The sequence below is a fragment of the Glycine soja genome, chromosome 6, assembly GCF_004193775.1.
Source record: "Glycine soja cultivar W05 chromosome 6, ASM419377v2, whole genome shotgun sequence".
Lineage (NCBI taxonomy): Eukaryota > Viridiplantae > Streptophyta > Magnoliopsida > Fabales > Fabaceae > Glycine > Glycine soja.
The window spans coordinates 19,300,689-19,318,947 of record NC_041007.1 but is presented as its reverse complement, the minus strand read 5'-3'; the positions used below and the strand labels follow the sequence as shown (position 1 = coordinate 19,318,947).

Genomic DNA, 18,259 nt, shown 5'->3' with positions numbered 1-18,259 from the left:
ATAATAATTTAATATGAATTAGTAGGTTAGTGGAAAATAATATACCAAATTGTGCGCGTAGTAAGATATATTAGTGTTTCAATAACAATAAGACATGGTACTTTAGGACCAAGTACTTTTCTTCATTCTTTTCTCAATATCAAAAAGGATCATAGTTAATATCTAGATACCTTACCATTATTAGAGTGTACAATGAATGTGATTTTCCTATATAAAACATTTTAAGCACCTTCGCTATAATAAATTCTTGATGCAAAAAAATTTTATTCTTCAAGTATCCAATTTCCCAAACAAAACTTTGTGTTTCCTGGGTCCTTCATCTCAAACTCTTTGTTTAATCAATCTATAGCTTTTGGAGGTTCTTCAGGAGTTCCAAAAGTATTTATGTCATCTTCATAAATAAATATTACATCAAATTGTTTCCATGTTTTTAGTAAAAATGCATGGACAAATGAGATGATTACATGTCCTTCTTTTATCAAATATTATTGAGAAGATTAAATCCTAAAGAAGTTCCTCATAGTCTAGATTGTTTTAGTCCAGAGACTTTATCAATTTGATAGGATAATCTTCTCAATCATCTGCACTACTGGGCAAATTATATCCTTTAGTAAGTTTCATACAAATGTCATTATCAATGAACTGATATAAATAGGTTGTAACAACATTTATCATATGTAAATTGACCCTTTCATATGTAACTAGACTAATTAAGTCTCACATATATTGCATGTGAATATGTGCATTCAAAATTAATGTTATGTCTTTGTGAAAATTCTTGAGCAACAAATCATGTTTAATATCTCACTATTTCATCATTCTCGTTTTGCACAAAAATCTATTTCCATCCAACTGGCTTTACATCTTCAAGTGTATATAACCTATGAGTCCAAAAACTTAGTTGCTTTTACATCTTCAAGTGTATAATCTATAAGTCTAAAAACCTAATTGATTTTACATCTTCAAGTATATGGACTACAGGTCCAAAAACCTAACTAGTTTTACATCTTCAAGTATATTAACTACATGTCCAAAAATCTAACTAGTTTCTCATTTTCAGATGTATGAACTACATGTTCAAAAACCTAACCATGTTTTACATCTTCAAGTGTATAGACTATAGGTCCAAAAATCATTTGCTTTGGAAAATAAGTCTAATTTTGCCTCAATTGAATCTTTTTATTTTGGTCAACCATTTCTTTGTTTACAATTTTTTTTATAGATTTACTCTTGATCCTCGTTATCATTATCATGTATTTCATTGAGTGTTACATAATATGCAAATACATTGTCAATGTTAACTTTATTTTAGTTCCATGATATTTCATTCATGACATAATATGAGATCTTTTTATATTCATTATTTTCAGGTACCTTAGTTCTTCTAGAACTAAAACATACAAATATATTAGAGGAATCTTCCAGCATCCTCATAACCTCAATTTGACCTTATAACGTTTAGCTCCTTTTCTTAATTGAAGATTTTTATCTTTGAAACCAATGGATCTATCATGTTTCATGTGTATTTAAGACTCATTTTGCAATATTATATTGTCTAATAGGGACATTAAAATTTTTTGGAGGATTAGCAATTGGTACATATGATTTGACCATTCTTTTTTACTAAACTTTGTAAATGAATTATCTTTTGAACTTCTGGTTCACATTTTTTTGTACGAAGATCAAGATAATGATATTTCATTTAAATTGATCTTTTTTTCCAACTGCTTACTATCTCCCCCTCATAATGGGAAAACTAATTCAAAATATCAATCAACATATTGAGTCATAAATAAATCTATTGATGATTTAATATGTTTTATTAAATATAAAAATTCACAACCAACAAATATTTTCAACCTTCTTTTGAGAACTCGGCTTAGTGTGTTGTGATGAAACAATTGGACTTTTTTTAGAAAAATTAGGCCCATATACAAACATCTAACATAATATTAAATCAGAATTATAAGGTTGCTAACCAAAAATTAATTTCAAGAGGAAAGAACTAACTATAACTTGTCGGTCGAATGTTAATCAATATTGCAACATGTAAGATTGCATTTTCCCAAGAAGACATTGATAGTTTTGATCTCATGAGTAATGGTCTTGCAATCAATTTAAAATCTTTAATAAGTGATTTTGCAAGTTCATTTTGTATATGAACATGTTCTAGAGGATGTTTAATATAAATTTCAATAGTCATACAATATTCATACAATATTCATAAAAAATCATGAAATGTAAGCACAACAACATTATCATGACATATTTTCTTGAGTTTAAAATCTCGCAAACTTTTGGTTGCAAATTGTCAACAAACAAACATGTGGTTATCTAGTTAATGCATCAATTTAAACCATGAAATATCTAAATGATTCACATGATTGGTGTATTGGTACACAAATAACACCTTGTATTTGTTTTTAAAATGTAATAAATTCATCCTCACTTTTTCTAGTAATGGTCTTATTATTAACTTCTCTTGTGAATAAGTAATTGAATTGAAGATTCTTTTAATTCTTCAATGGGTGTTCATATGAATTTTTAACTACTTTTTGCATTATAACTAACCTGGGATGACCCAATCGGCCATGTCAAATAACGAAGTTATTTTTGTTTCGTAAACTTTTGGTTTATAATCATATTTTTTCAATTGTACCAATAAACATGTAATACAACTTTAACATTGACGTCTTGCTTTGTGTAAATTATTATACTATTAGCAAGATATACAAAATATATTTCAAATTATTTCTTCTTCTTCTTCTTCTTATTATTATTATTATTATTATTATTATTTTATATTGCTCATTAGAAAAGGCACACTGCATACCATGTATACATATTAATAAACCAATAAAATCATTCAAAGAAAGACATTGCAACCTTAATACGTGTAAAAGCTATCAGCCTATATGAAATCAATTGTGTGCAATACACAACTTTAAAGCAAATTCATATTTCTTTTAATATATGATTAATCATGTTCTTGATTAACAAAACAAACAATGATGACTCACTAAATGCACTTGTGAAGATAAAGATGACAACATACATGAAACTCAAAAATAAGTTGAATCTCAATCGCACTCAAAACCACCGCATTTTTTTATACATTAGTTTATAAACCAATTCAATAAAGCATTTTAGAAACATGTATATAAAAATTCATATATGCATACATATGTTATTGGTTCCCTAAATTTATAAATATTTTAAGTCAAATAATATGTCTTCTGACAAAAGCATGATTAAATCATAATGTGAAAATAAGTGTGAACATAAAATCATCCAAAATTAATCCATATAAAACATTTAAATTATAAGTAATCAATGTTAATTACATCTACATTAATAATAATGAATAGAAGTTATATAATAAAAAAATATTCAAACAATTATTTTATGAAAAATACATGTATCATTCACCTCAGATAATAGAGCAATGTCAGTCAAATGAGTCATATGATTTTCATGTAAATTTCATAACCTTTTTTTCACAAGTATATAAGAAATAAATTTCAAATGTTTCTTAAGTTATGTTTTCTTGATATTGCTACTACAAGAGCACATTAAAGGTATGAAAATAACATAATCAAATTTTTTGAATGATATATCTAAAAAATACATAATTTTCAAGTAATTAAATTTAGAATTATAATTGCTCAAAACTATAATCGAAATAGCGAGCATACAATTTTTCAAAATAATGAGCGTACAACTTTCCAAAATAAACATATGATCAATATCAATATTTTCCTCAAGTTAATGTGAAAAATACATAACACGGTATTGATATGACCATATTATAATAATAGATAATAATAAAATAAAAGACAACAAACTTGAAAATCAATTATAAATCGTCAAAATATACTTATGAACATTGTCACACATCATATACAAAAGCATTGGATTATGCGTTCCTACTATACTAATAAGTCAATTCAATCAAACTAATCAAATGATATAAAATTCATAAATATAGACTTGGGACCCAAATCCTCTACCATAGAGATACCAACTAGAGGTTCAATTAAATTTTTTAAAACTGTTTGATTATATAAGTGAATCTAATTTTGCCACGTATCTCATGTTATTTTGCCTTCTTTCTCCATAACACTATTTTTTCGCTTTCTCTCATCTCCGTTGTAAGTTGCCAGAAAAATAACAAGATGTCACCAAACAATGGCGTAAACCTAATTTTTTACTATCACTAACCAAAATCACTGTTGTTGCTGGCCACCTTTGCCTACGAAACTCAACACATGTTTTGTCCATCACATTTTCCTTTTGCTATTGAAAATCTAGATTCCAACTGTTGGAAGGGACCTCCACAACACATTTTTTTAACTTGTTAGATTATCATTTGTTTCATGTTCTTCTATTGTATTTTTTGCATTTCATTCTGAATCGTGTCGACATTTTTTTCGTCGAGGGATAGCAACAAAAAATAGATGTTCTCCAAGATTCGTTTTCATTTGTTGAGAAAAAGAGAACAATCGAAAGCCCCATAATAGAATTGAGATTTTGTTGTCATATATTTTATACTAGAGTCACCGTAAGTGAAGGTTCAAAGAGTGGTCAACTTTGTCGTTGGTTTGTGAACAGGAAAAAAGAAATAAATAAAAATGAGGTAAATGATACAATGAGTTTTGATGAATTGATCTCTGGCATTCATTTTAATCCTACCGTGAGCTTGAGAGTGTGTAAGTGAAGGGTTGAGTTTATAGGTAACTATTCAATTTAATCTCAATGGCACATTTAATCTCACGGTGTGTCTTTCTCTAATTAGAGACTCTCCAATTATTATGGATAGGAGAAGATTCAGATCCATATACTTGCATTATTAATTACTGAATCATGAAACCTTTTAAGCCCAACCTATTTGTTTTAATAGTGAGAAAAATAGTGAATATATGTGGATCAACAAAAATAAAAAATAAAACTATTTTTGTATATGAAGTCAAAAGTCTTTCAAACGCAACACATACATACACGAAACTCAATAAAACACCAATTCAATTTTAAACCATATAAATCAGGTTAAGGAGATAAATTGGAATCCTGCGAGATTATTTTCTCACTTCTTGTAAGAAAAATATTCCCTTCTTTTCACTTTTTGTATTTTTTTTTCTCGCTTTTCTGTTTAGAAAGAACTATTTTTTTTTATTCACCTTATTGAAAAACGAGAATTTCTCCCTCTCATTTTTGCATTATTTGTACACTTCCCATGAGAAAAAATATTCTTTAATTTTTACTTTTGCATTATTTTCTCATTTCTGGTGAGAAAAATATCGCTAATTCCAAAAAAAAAATCTTACTATAAGACCGAAAGATCATATAAAGAAATATATTATGAAAAATTTAAAAGAAATAGTTTTATTCACTTTCTGCACTACTTTCCCACTTCCAGTGAGAATAAAAATATAACTATTTTCTCACTTACATTGAGAATAAAAATATAACTATTTCCCTCTTCTAGTAAGAAAAATGTTCTTCAATTTTCTTTCTTTTGATAAAGTCTCCAAGACTCCTAAATGATCAATTTCATAATTACATAAATATTCTACAAAACATAGAGTAAGGATAATAAAATTAGAAAGGAATAATCTCTTCTTCTCACTTTTGGTGAGAAAAAAAAAATCTCTAGATTTCTTCTTTCATAAGGTCATCCACACCTTTTACAAAAATAATTTCATAATTTCTTTGTTTGATGCATTACATTTAAATAGATTTCACAATTTACATAAACAATATAATCATACATATCATTATATTTTATGTATAAAATGATTGGGGAGAAGAAGAATCTTACCTTAGAATGTGAGCTCAGAAGAATATAACACGGATATGTCCTCTTGTTGGTTGAAATACGTAAATGCATAAAGAATTTAGAGAAAATGATAATTGTATATATGTATTGCAAGAAGAGTAACCCATTTATAGATATAAGATGTAACTTGTAACTGAAGAATTAAAAAAGATAAAACACAAATAAAAATAAAGATATCTACCCCTAAAATAGAGTGTTTTGGGGATGTTACACATTGATATTAATAGTATAAAAATAATTTACATTACTATTCAGTTTTTTAAAAAATCACTTATATGATAAGGTGGTTGATTTTAAAGCTATTTCAATGTTCATACTAATTAAAATAATTTTTTGTTTCTTTATATCCATAAGGGGTGCTGCTAGGTGCACCCAGCACTTAAAGCGAAAAGTCGAAAATGCCCTTCTTATATTTTAAAAAAACTTGTGCACCCAGCCATTCCGCTTCCTTCTTCATTTCCTTCTTCCGTGAGCACTGTTCTTCTCCCTTCTTCCGCACGAGCTGCTGCTGGTTCTTCTTCTCCCTCACGAGGCTGTTGTTGGTGCTCTCCCGCGAGCCATTTCTTCTTCCTATGTCTTCCTGCAAGTGTCTCTTCTTCTTCCGCGAGCTCCATTCTTCCGTTCTTCATCGAGGTAAGGTTCCTTCTTCCATTGCTTCCATTGTTGATTGCTTAAGGTCATCCGCAGTAGAGACAACTTAGGAGGTAGATGATCCGCAGTAAGGGAAAGTAGATCCGCATGCGTTTTTGGCCGCGTAGTTTCCTGCGAATCAACTTGATCTGTAGGCTTGTTTTAAATTTTAAAAAATTTTGAATTATGTTTTAATTAATGAAAAATGGTTTTTAATAAAAGTTTAGGGTTAATTTTGAATCTTTTAGCCTGGAGTATGATGTTTTACAATGGTTGTTTAAGATATTGTGGTTGGTGTGCATTCATATTTTGAAGGTTTCAGTGGTTTTTTACTTTATTTATATCTTGTATGGTACTGAATATGCAATTGTAACTATTTATATCCTGTTTTGAAATTTGGTTTTATGGCTTTTTGGTTTGTAGCTTTACTTTGAACAAAAACTATTTATATCCTATTTATATCCTACTTATGTGTTTGAAGCCCTCAAATTTAGTCACTGATTAGAATCCCAAAAGGATGCAGAAAACAAATTAGAATTTCTCACAGAATCTACCCTCCTTGGCCCTTTGGTTTTGATACTCCATACTTATTAATATGAGGGCAATCAAGATAGAGATAACATAAACATATATATAGGTACATGTGAGAAGCTTAGGAAAATATCATAGGTTAAATTTAATTTAGTTGGCTTAGAGTAGTGGAGAGCTCGTATTTTGTTTCTTGTATCCTTTTTTGCAATGTTGTTTTCTCCAAACCCCTCATTCCACAAATGGCTACTACTCTATAGCCTTTGTTGGGGTCAACCAAACATAACTCCAAAATCCTAACATCATCTTGAAGACCAATTATGTCCTCTTCAATAACATGTGAGTAGGAGCTCAAAGATCTTTGCTTCCCATGCATAGAATTTGAGGCTTCTCCTTCCTCAGGCCTTATGCCATAAGTTTCCAAACTCCTTGTAAGGCTAGAAATCCTAGCTATGACATTATCAACATGAGATCCCACTTTGTGGGTTTCTATGAATTTGTTGATGTTTAAAGCATACCTTTTGATGAGGCTTAAAACACCAGTCAAATTTCTTCTTGAAGCTCCTCTGAGGGCATATGACTCAATGACATCATTAGAATCATAAGTAGTTTCTTTGATTTCTGAAATCCAATTCCTTAGGCTTTCATTACCATCTTGCTTTCTATCTGCAACTTGCAAGTAAGACCTCATCATCCTCAAATCAGTTTGCAGTTGCAACACTTTGTCTTCCATCCTATATAGGAACATTCCTTCTTGAATGAGCAAATCACCAAGACTTTGCACTACGAAGTTCACTATAGCCTGAGGCATCTTACAAGGTTGTCCTTCTTTCTCCTAAGCAAAAGTTTTTCCTGATTAATCACAACCATTTTGCTAATTCTCAAGCTTATAACACTACTAGTGCTATTTATTGAACAAACATTAAGCATCTGAAGAAGTTCCAACATAACAACAATAGTCCAAACCCAAACACAAAACACCAAATTTCTCGAAACCAAACCAAATGAAATTTTGAAAACCATACACACATAAAAGGATTGATTGGAATTTGTGTGGTTTAGTGATGGAATTTGTGGTAGACATTTGCATATCATGGTTAAGACTAGAGGATTAGGCCATGTGTTAGGTAAGGTTATTGCCAGAGGTTTGGGGAGAGGGGATGGTGATGATTTTGACGGTGCTCCCCAGCGCCGAAGGCCGACTGCATCGGCATGCAGGCAACGGGTACCTGTCATTGTTGACGATGTTGTGCTGCGGTATCTGTGGACTCGCCTGCAGTACCAGAGGCAGAGGCTGCTGTAGCTGGGGATGAGCTCATGGTAGATGTTGACGCACATGACACCGGTCCAGAGACTGACGCACAGGATATTGGTGCACAGGATGCTGTAGATGAGCCTGAGGGATTTCCTGGTGAACCCAGGGACCCATCAGTGCTTACAGAATATGCTGACCATGTTGCGGCCAGCATATGGTCTGGACAGGTATTTATAATATTCAAGTTTGTTAAGTATTCTTTTTTATTGAGTTTTTGGTTACTGATTGACGTTATTTGAACAAATTGTGTGTTTCTTTGTACTTCAATTCAGGAACGTCCTGAGTTGAAGTTATCCTCCCATGGGAGGAAGGTGCATAACTTGGGCAGGCCTGTTCCTGCAATTGAGGACATGGTTGTTGGGACAGGATTAAGTCCTTTGATCGCATGTTCGATAGACACCGACGATCGGGGACTTATATCCTCCTTTATCGAGAGGTGGCATCGGGAGACTTCTAGTTTCCATCTTCCTGTGGGGGAGGTTTCGATCATGCTGGACAACGTCGCATCTCTTCTCCATCTTCCTATCATTGGCGCATTCCATGACTTCCAGCCTCTACGCACCAACGAGGCGGTGCTGTTGTTGGTTGAGTTACTGATGGTCTCAGCAAAGGTGACCATGGCCGAGACAGACCAATGTGGTGTAGCATATGTATGCCTGCAGTGGCTACGAGACGTATACCAACGCAAATGTCAAACACAACATTGGATAGCTGTCGCTCGCGCTTATCTTCTACATCTTTTGGGTTGCACTCTTTTTGCTAATAAGAGTGCAACCCATGTTCATGTTGCACACTTATAGGCCCTGTGTGACCTCACTCTTGCTGGGTGGTATGCATGGGGAGCTACTGTCTGTGGAAGCAAAGCTACCATGATGATTCACCAAGATGTTTTGATGATGCCAAAGCTCAAAGAGTTGTTTCAAGATTAAAGAATTAAGCATTCAAGATTCCACTCAAAGATTCAAGAATCAAATGAAGAAATCAAGAAGCATCAAGCCAAGTCAAAGTAGGTAGTAAAAAGTATTTTTCAAAAAAACATCAAATAGCACACTTTTTGTTTTAAAAAGGATTTTCTGAAATCTTCTAAGTTACCAGAGTTTTTACTCTCTGGTAATCGATTACCATTTGGTAGTAATCGATTACTAGTGACCAAGATGGTTTTCAAACTGGTTTCAGTGCTTTGCAACCTTCCAAAATGATTTTCAAATAGTATAATCGATTACACTATATTAGTAATCAATTACAAGTGAATCTGAACGTTAGAATTCAAATCTAATTGTGAAGAGTCACAACTTTTCATAAAATACATTATGTAATCGATTACACCATTATGGTAATCGACTACCAGTGAATGTTTTTGAAGAAAATGTTAAGAGTTATAACTCTTAGCATGATTTTCTCAAAAGGTATCAAGGTTCTATGAATATAAGACCTTGACACGCATTTTATATACAATAACACAGAAAAATACATCTGATTACACATAACTTTCCACTGCTTTTCTCTTGCAAAACCTTTGCCAAATTCATTATAAGTTTTTGTTCAATCTTTCCTTGAAGAAAGGAATATTCCGCAAAAACAAAAATTGTGCTATCCTTATGTTTTTCTCTTATTCTTCTTTTCTTCTCCCTCTTGCCAAAAGAATTCAAAGAACTAACCGTATGAGAATTCTTTTGATTCCCCAAACAAAGAATTCAAAGAACTAACCGTTTGAGAATTCTTTGTCCAAACACTGAATTCAAAGAACTAACCGTCTGAGAATTCTGTGTAAGAAGCGGGTAGCTTCTTGGTTGTAATAGTGAACACAAGGGAGGGTACATCCTTTGTGGTTCGCTTCAAGTAGAGGGTACATCTACTTGGTTGTTCAAAGAGAACAAGGGAGGGTACATCCTTTGTGGCTCTTTGCTTGTAAAGGATTTTTACAAGGAAAGGAAATCTCAAGAGGTTGTTTGAGGACTGGATGTAGGCACGGCTCGTTGCCGAACCAGTATAAGACTTGTGTTTGTTTTCTTCTTCCCTACGCTCTTTACTTTTTCGCTGTGCACTTTTTATTTATGCTTTACTTTTGTCTAAGTTATTGTTTCTATTCTTTACTTTCTCATAACTTAGTAGTAAAGCCTAATTAAATCTAGTAACATTAAGAAGGATAAATTTTTAATTAGTCAAGACACGTTCATAATTAATTCAACCCCCCTTCTTAATTATTCCGAGGCCACTTGTTCCAACAATGACCTTGTCCATATGTACGATCAGCTTAATGATGTCAGTCTCAGCACCAGCCGACAGTTTGCTGGTTACATCACCTTGTTACAGGTAATTAACATGTATTTCATAATTTAATTACCATAATGTTTTAATGAGTGTATATTTAATTAACATGTATGATTTTCGTGTAAACCCTATAGTGTTGGATATATGAACAATTTCTGTCAGTTGCGGAGTGCAATGCTGATCCGGACTACAACAAGGTGTGAAGAAGGTATCTACAGCGACGTACAGGCAGCGCCTGGATCATCTGAGGATCCCAGATGTCTACTGGATGCCATATGCGGAGCATCGACTTGTGCAGGACTTTCATCCGATTTCGTGCTTCTCGGGACAGCTCTGCTGGGGGCCTGTTGTTGTCAGATACAGACATGAGAGGGTTATGCGCCAGTCTGGCTATGTCGAGTGCATTCCTGCACACCCTGTCCATTCATGGGTGTCATATGATGACATGGACGCACTACTTAGACCATCTGGCGGCAGCAGGTGATCTGTGTTATGTCAGGTCAGTGTGCGCCTGACTACATAGACTGGTTCTTCGTCATATCGCATCCATTCATGACTGCGCCACAGACGGATCCTCCTCGAGATGCATATGCGACGCAACCTAGTCATATCCCTCATGAGGTAGCACCGACATTGACACATGCGGATCCTGATGCGGACGAGCCCAAACATGCAGTGGTAAGTGTTACTATTTGGTTAGATGTATATCATTTACTTCAATTATTTTAATACTAATTTGTATAATTCGTTTGTTTTCTATTTAACAGGAGGCTTGTCATGCGATCGCGGAGGCGTTGGAGCAGCATCTAAATACGTTAGGCACATCCACACATGAAGAGGTCATCCAAAAATGCCTCAGGATTGCCAAGGGTGTCACAGAAGACCACGATGTGTATGTGAGGTCTCGATATAGGCGACGTACGGATCAGCAATAGTTTATTCAAACTTTAGATATCATTAGTTTTTGATGATGTATTTGACTTAACATTTTATATATTTTAAGTTATTTTGATTAATAATATTAGTTTATAATATTAGTGTTATTTTGTCAATTATGTTTAAATTACTTGATCCGAAATTTATACCAAATTCATTCGAAATTCATCGACATATTATGAATGGAAGTAAGTAAATTAGAAATGTTAAACTAATATTACAAATGTCATTTAAAATTAAGTTTCAATAGAGTTAAACTTTTTTTAAAAATTCAGTCTCCTGCAGATCAAGTTGATTCGTGGAAAACTTGCGGATCAAGTTGATCCGTGTAATACTTGCGGATCAAGTTGATCTGTGTTTGGTCCGCGTGTCTTACATGGATTAACTTGATCCGCTGGAGATTTTTGCGAATTAAGTTGATCCAGAGGTCTTTTACGGATCAACTTGATCCACACAACAAAAACATTGGAGGAGCATTTCTGACTTTTTAAGTGATGTTGGGTGCACTAGCAATAACGCTAGGTGCACCTAACAACACCCTCCATAAGTGGAAAAAACTCTACATCAAAATTAGTATTAAAATGTTTTTTTTTACAATTTATTTATTTTTCACTTTTTTCCTTTTCAGTTAAACAAGTATAAAAATTTCTCCACTTTTTTTATTTATTTATCTAAATAATACATCTTTCTTAATTTTTTTTAGGGTTTTTTTTTATCTTTCCTACTATTTTCTAATCATTCCTTTCTTCATTATTTCAGTTCACATGTTTTTCATTCTTTAAGGAAAAAAAAAGTCGTTGCAAATCATTTTGATTTTCTTGTAATTTTGAAAAAACAGTGAAAGTGGTGGCACGGCAGCAAAACAAGCGACGGGGAAGCACTTCTTCTTCCGATTTGGGAACTAACCAAACAGATCACAGCTTCTAGGGTTTTAGGTTCCGTCCAATTAGCGGTTTCTCTCTCTCTCTTCAGAAATGGATAACAGTAGCTCAGAACAGACCGTGCAAGATGGCAAACTCTACAGAAACCTCAATTCTCTCATCGTCGCTCATCTTCGCGACAACAGTCTCACTCAGGCAAGCCCAATCTTCCATTAATCATAACATAACATATTGAAATTGAATGAATATATTTATTTATCTTAAAAAATCAAATCTTTTATTTTAATTTTAAAATGAAAATAAAAATCATATTGTTACCATTTTCACCAGGCTGCAAGTGCTGTTGCTTCAGCAACCATGACTCCACTGAATGTAGAAGCCCCTCCTAACAGGCTTCTCGACCTGGTCGCTAAGGTTCTCACTTTCGCTTTGGCCTTGTTGGGATAAATTTCTCCTTAAGCACTTATAGGACAAGAAAATAAGAAGGTGAAATACATTGAGCATCCCCATAAGCTAAAATCAACTCAGGGCCTGTTCGGATAAACCCTTCCCATAAGAGAAGAAAATAAAAAGGAAAAATGAAACAAATTTCTCCACAAGCTAAAATTAGCTTACAACGCATAAGTTAAAAATCAGCTTTTGGAGAAACTAATATCAGAGAGTTTCTATAAATTAGCTTATGCATAAGCTAATTTTAGCTTTTGGATAAGCTTATTCTATTTTTCCTTCTTATTTTCTTCTCATATAAGTGTTTATGGAAAAGGAAAAGTTTATCCAAACATGCTCTTATATACCTTAGCTTTTGAAGAAGTTGAATGAAAAGAGCTTTTATAAAAGTGCGTAAGTTGATTTTAGTTTACGTGAGAATATCATCTTCTCATGTAAGTACTTATAGAGAAGCTTATCCAGAGAGGACCTTATATGCTTTTCTTATGTGAAGTATAATCCTTTCTTTTATTCTAAGAAAATAATAACAGGGTCTTGCAGTGGAAAAGGGCGACATCACAAGAGGCACTGGTTTCACTGCTACACTGCCTCTGCCTCACACAACAGCTATTGATTTCAGGCAAACTTCAGAAACGACATTTCTATTTATTATCAAACATAATTTGTTGTATTTAATATTGAGCAAGACTTTGACTTCCTTCAATTTTTAATGTGGCAATTTAGTTAGTTACATGTAATATTAAGTCAGACATAGGTGGCAATGTCATATGCTCTCTTGAAAATTGCGTTTTGTTGTGGCAGCTCTGTGCCTGATGTGAAAGGTTCATCAAAGAGCTTCCCAAAGCATGAAACGCGACACCTTTCAGAACACAAGGTGTGCAATATGCTTTGATAGTGTATATACATATCCTGCACTAACAATTCAACATACTATGAAAACACTGTTGTTTTGGACTGATTGGCTTAGTTTCTAGAATATTGCCAGATGTGCTAGGTTTAGTGCTGATGGAAGATTTGTTGCCACTGGAAGTGCAGATACATCAATAAAGTTATTTGAGGTGCCAATTTGTTATTTAGAATTTAGAAAAATTGCTCTATATTTGACCAGCTTCTGAATTTATGCTCTGTTTATCTGGCAGGTTTCGAAGATCAAGCAGATGTTGCTGCCAGAGGCAAAGGATGGTCCTGTGCGGCCTGTCATACGAACATATTATGATCATATACAAGTATATTTGCGTTTTCCTGGCATACCAGTAACTGAAGTTGTGTGGTTATTTTTATGGGAGTTTTAGGTCCTGTTTAGATAAAATGAAGTTCATAGTTGTAATTATTGTTGGCTTTACAAATTTACTTAGTACAAAGCATTATATATCAACATACTAATTTCTGTCTTTGCTATAATTGATCTTTTTTACTCTAATACTAATCAGTTTTGGCAAATGCTTTTTTTCACATATCTCATCAGGCTTTTACTTTCCAAATTGTTGAGCTTATGGAATGATCCTTGGAAACTGCACTTGTAAATTTGATTTTTTTTCTTTTCCTTGTATAACAAAACTGCAGCCAATAAATGATCTGGATTTTCATCCACAAGGTACTATCCTGATTTCTGGAGCTAAAGATCAAACAATAAAGTATGATTTGTTCCATAATATGCATTTCACCTGTATTTCTTTCTGATATTTCTGTCCCTTTTATTTGGAAATGCTCTTACAATCTGACATGCTGGGTTTAATGTTTAGGTTTTTTGATATTTCAAAAACAAATGCAAAGAGAGCATACAGGGTTATCCAGGTTGTGTTGTCTTACCTTTAAGCATTAGCAACAAGTGAGCAAATATAAGATTTAAATATAAACCTCCATTTCTCTTTAACTTCTGTTGTGCAGGACACACACAATGTTCGATCTGTATCTTTTCATCCATCTGGAGACTTTCTGCTGGCAGGTATTTATTTTTATCACATCTTTCCTGCTGAAGATTTATGATCTGCAAATTGCATCATTTTCTTTACAGTTGATCTCCATTTCTGTGCTCTTGTATTTCTTAAATGTTCTGTTATCCCTTGAATACACATCACATTCACTGTTTGGTTTCAAATTGTTATCTGTATGCTACCAAGCTCAGAAAGTCTCATGTGCTCCACTGGACAACTTGTCTAATGTCTATAGTGTGGCTGTTAAAGAGGGAAATCCTATCTTTGTTTACAGATTACTTACAAATCAGGATTCTTGGTTCTTTTTTTTACACAAAAAATTAAAGATAATAAATATCAATTTCTGACAGGAACTGATCATGCAATTCCACATTTGTATGATATAAATACCTTTCAGTGTTATCTGTCGGCAAATATCCCAGAGACTAGCCCCAGTGGAGCCATAAACCAGGCATGTCAATTATCTCTGAATCAGTATCTCAACTGTGAATTACCTTTGTTTTACTTTAATTGACACTACAGTGATGCTAATTGTTTCTTTGTCTGATTCATAGATCAGATATTCTTGTACAGGTTCCATGTATGTTACAGCATCTAAAGATGGTGCTATTCGGTTGTGGGATGGCATCACTGCCAATTGTGTGCGCTCAATAACTGCAGCACATGGAACAGCTGAGGCTACCAGTGCAATTTTTACAAAAGATCAAAGGTATAAATACATTTTTGTGCAATTATTGGACAAAATAAAACATGTGTTGATACACTAACTGACCATGAGAGAATGATTGTGTCACTAGTCACTACCGGCTACACCATGAGTTATGTCTAGAAATGTGGTCTAGTGTTGACTTTGAAACCTTAGCAATAATATTGTCAATGTTGACTTTGAAGTGGTTGTTTCCTTTGTTCCTAATGGTTTCAACTTCAGAATTAACAATCTGCAATTAAACTCCTGCTTACTACTGTACACATTAAGAGCTTTTGTTTATTTAATCAATGCAATCTTTGCTTTAGCTGTAAGCAAAATTACCAACCAAGAAAAATAAACCATAAGACAAAAGTTATTGCATTCTATACTTGTTCATTGCTTTTGGTGCAATGGATATAGCTGCCGATGCCCATTGACCTACTACTTGTTACATTTTCCTGAAGTTCTCAATAGGCTTAGATCAGTGTAGACATTTAGTAATTTAACTGTCAATTTTCTAGGTTTGTTCTCTCTTGCGGGAAGGATTCTACCTTAAAGCTTTGGGAAGTTGGCTCTGGAAGATTAGTCAAACAATATCTGGGTGCTATACATACCCAGCTAAGGTGCCAGGTACATAAGATGATTGATATGTAATACAGTCTATTGAGTAAATTAATCTTGGTCAATTCATATGCTGATAAGCAAACCTTCTGGTATTAGTGATGCAGATGCTTGTATTTTTAACTTGCACTCAGATGTTTGTGCTCATCTTTTTATTAGTTAATTAACATTGCTTCTCTTAATTTAGATTAAATTGCACTAACCTCCCCTGAATTTTTGTAAAATTACACAGACACCCTTGCTTTTTTAACATCTGCAATAACCTCCCTTTAGGGAGTCTGATGCAATACTTTTCCAACAATGTGTAATGTATAAAAGGGTGCCTGTATATTTTTCAAAAATAAAGGGGTGGTCAATGTAGGAGTAGAAAAAAACAAGGGGTGTTTGTATAATTTCATAAAACCTCAGCAGGGGTAGTTAGTGTAATTTACTCCTTAATTTATTGTTCACAATCACAGTACAAAAGTAATTATTGATTTGTTGTTTGTAAATATCATCAGAAATAAAAATAAAAAAAAGATATTAATTGATACTCATACATATTTTGTTGGGTACATTGGAAAGCAGTTTATCACAGAAGCACCTTTATCCAAATCTCTAATCACCTCTATGTGTGAACTCTCTTTTGCAGGCTATTTTTAATGAGACAGAAGAATTTATTCTATCCATAGATGAACTGAGCAATGAGGTTTGTTCATCCACTTTCTTGTTCTCCATGTTTACTGTAGCGATGTTTGCTTTATCAAATAGATTGATTTTATTTGAGGAATCTGGTGTACATTGCAGATCGTTATCTGGGATGCGATGACAACAGAAAAAGTAGCAAAGTGGCCTTCTAATCATGTTGGTGCACCCCGCTGGCTTGAACACTCACCAATAGAGTCTGCTTTTATTTCCTGTGGAACTGATAGGTCAGTTCGGTTCTGGAAGGAAACTGTATAATTAATGGGAAGGAGGCTGAATGCATTTACAGACTAATTAAAGTTATCACTGATTGAAAGTTAACTCTGGGAATTTCCATTTATTTTTCTTTAATTTCTAGTAGTAGCCTAAGGCTTTTTGCCTGCAGAAGTAGTTAATGCATTCAGCTCTCGGAATTGGAAGATTATCTATTTCTGATGATTTGTTTTGCTCCATCTTTCAAACAATTCTTAACAGCTACTACTGTTTCATATTCCATATTTTCACGAAAGTAGCTTAAAGTTGGATTGGATGAACCTTGGCGGGTCTTTTCTGTATTCCCTTTTCCCATTCCACTTTCATGTTCTCCATGTTTATTGTCATATGCATGAATACGAAGCTTCTTAAACTATCATAAAACCAATAAACGAACAAAAGTTGACTCGGTTAAGCCACTAAAATTGAATTATTGATATAAGAGGCTAGTTTTTAAACTAACAAGTCGTTGTATTGGACTCATGTTCTCTTAAACAAGGTCTTGAGTTCAAATCTATGTATGAAAAAAATGTGATTGAAAGAGGAAAATCCTATTAAAGATGAACATTTGTCATCGGCAAAGATTAGTTTGTAATTTTTTATTTTTATTTTTGATAAATCAGGGTAGTTTGTAGTTGATTATAAATTCAAAGTGTATATGTTATACTCAACATGGAGAAATAACATGGCAAGTTCAAATGGAATTTTTATGAAAATGATTAGGATGTCATATTCAACTAGATAAATTCAGATTATTAAGATCATAGGGAAGGAAAGAAGTCAATGAACTCCGTACTTGTTGAGCTTTTATCTTTGTTTTTCTTGATCTTGAGCCACTTATCTATGTAGAAATGCTATCAAGAGACTCTGCCTTTCTCACCTATCCATAAAGAATTAAAGGAGAAATCTCTGAAAATAAGAAAAAGAAAAAAGAACCAGGTATTATGCGGTGGTCAGCATCTGGAGAATTTTTAATATATGCTTGTATTATGATCATGATCAGCAATTCCTTGCACTGCAGTGTTCCCTTGTTTGCAGAATATAATTTAATTTTATTGGCACAAAAATTGAATGTAAATTAAATTGCCAACAAAGCAAAACATTTGAAATTGACATTCTTTGTGACCGGGGTACTACTATTGTCACTACCAAAAAATGCTATTGACACTACCAAATGTTTTGGAAATTATTTGATTACCCTCACGTGAGTACTGTTATTAGCAATTTGGTAGTGTC

At 33.2% G+C, this 18,259-nt stretch overlaps 1 protein-coding gene across 2 annotated transcripts; it reads left to right on the top strand.

The window, feature by feature from the left end:
* The first annotated feature begins 12,316 nt into the window (after window positions 1-12,316).
* Window positions 12,317-17,325, top strand: LOC114416634 (cleavage stimulation factor subunit 50). Of its 2 annotated transcripts, none has more exons than XM_028381582.1 (14): window positions 12,317-12,592; window positions 12,728-12,811; window positions 13,375-13,463; window positions 13,646-13,718; window positions 13,819-13,902; window positions 13,984-14,070; window positions 14,408-14,438; window positions 14,587-14,638; window positions 14,732-14,789; window positions 15,176-15,229; window positions 15,333-15,487; window positions 15,988-16,096; window positions 16,719-16,775; window positions 16,874-17,325. In XM_028381582.1, the coding sequence occupies exons 1-14, from the start codon at window positions 12,491-12,493 to the stop codon at window positions 17,027-17,029; spliced, it is 1,191 nt and encodes a 396-aa protein (XP_028237383.1). In that variant the 5' UTR covers window positions 12,317-12,490; the 3' UTR covers window positions 17,030-17,325. The 2 variants fall into 2 exon arrangements, with proteins under 2 accessions (XP_028237383.1, XP_028237382.1); XM_028381581.1 differs by having other exon boundaries at window positions 12,319-12,592; window positions 14,408-14,478; window positions 15,129-15,229.
* The last annotated feature ends 934 nt before the right edge of the window (window positions 17,326-18,259 follow it).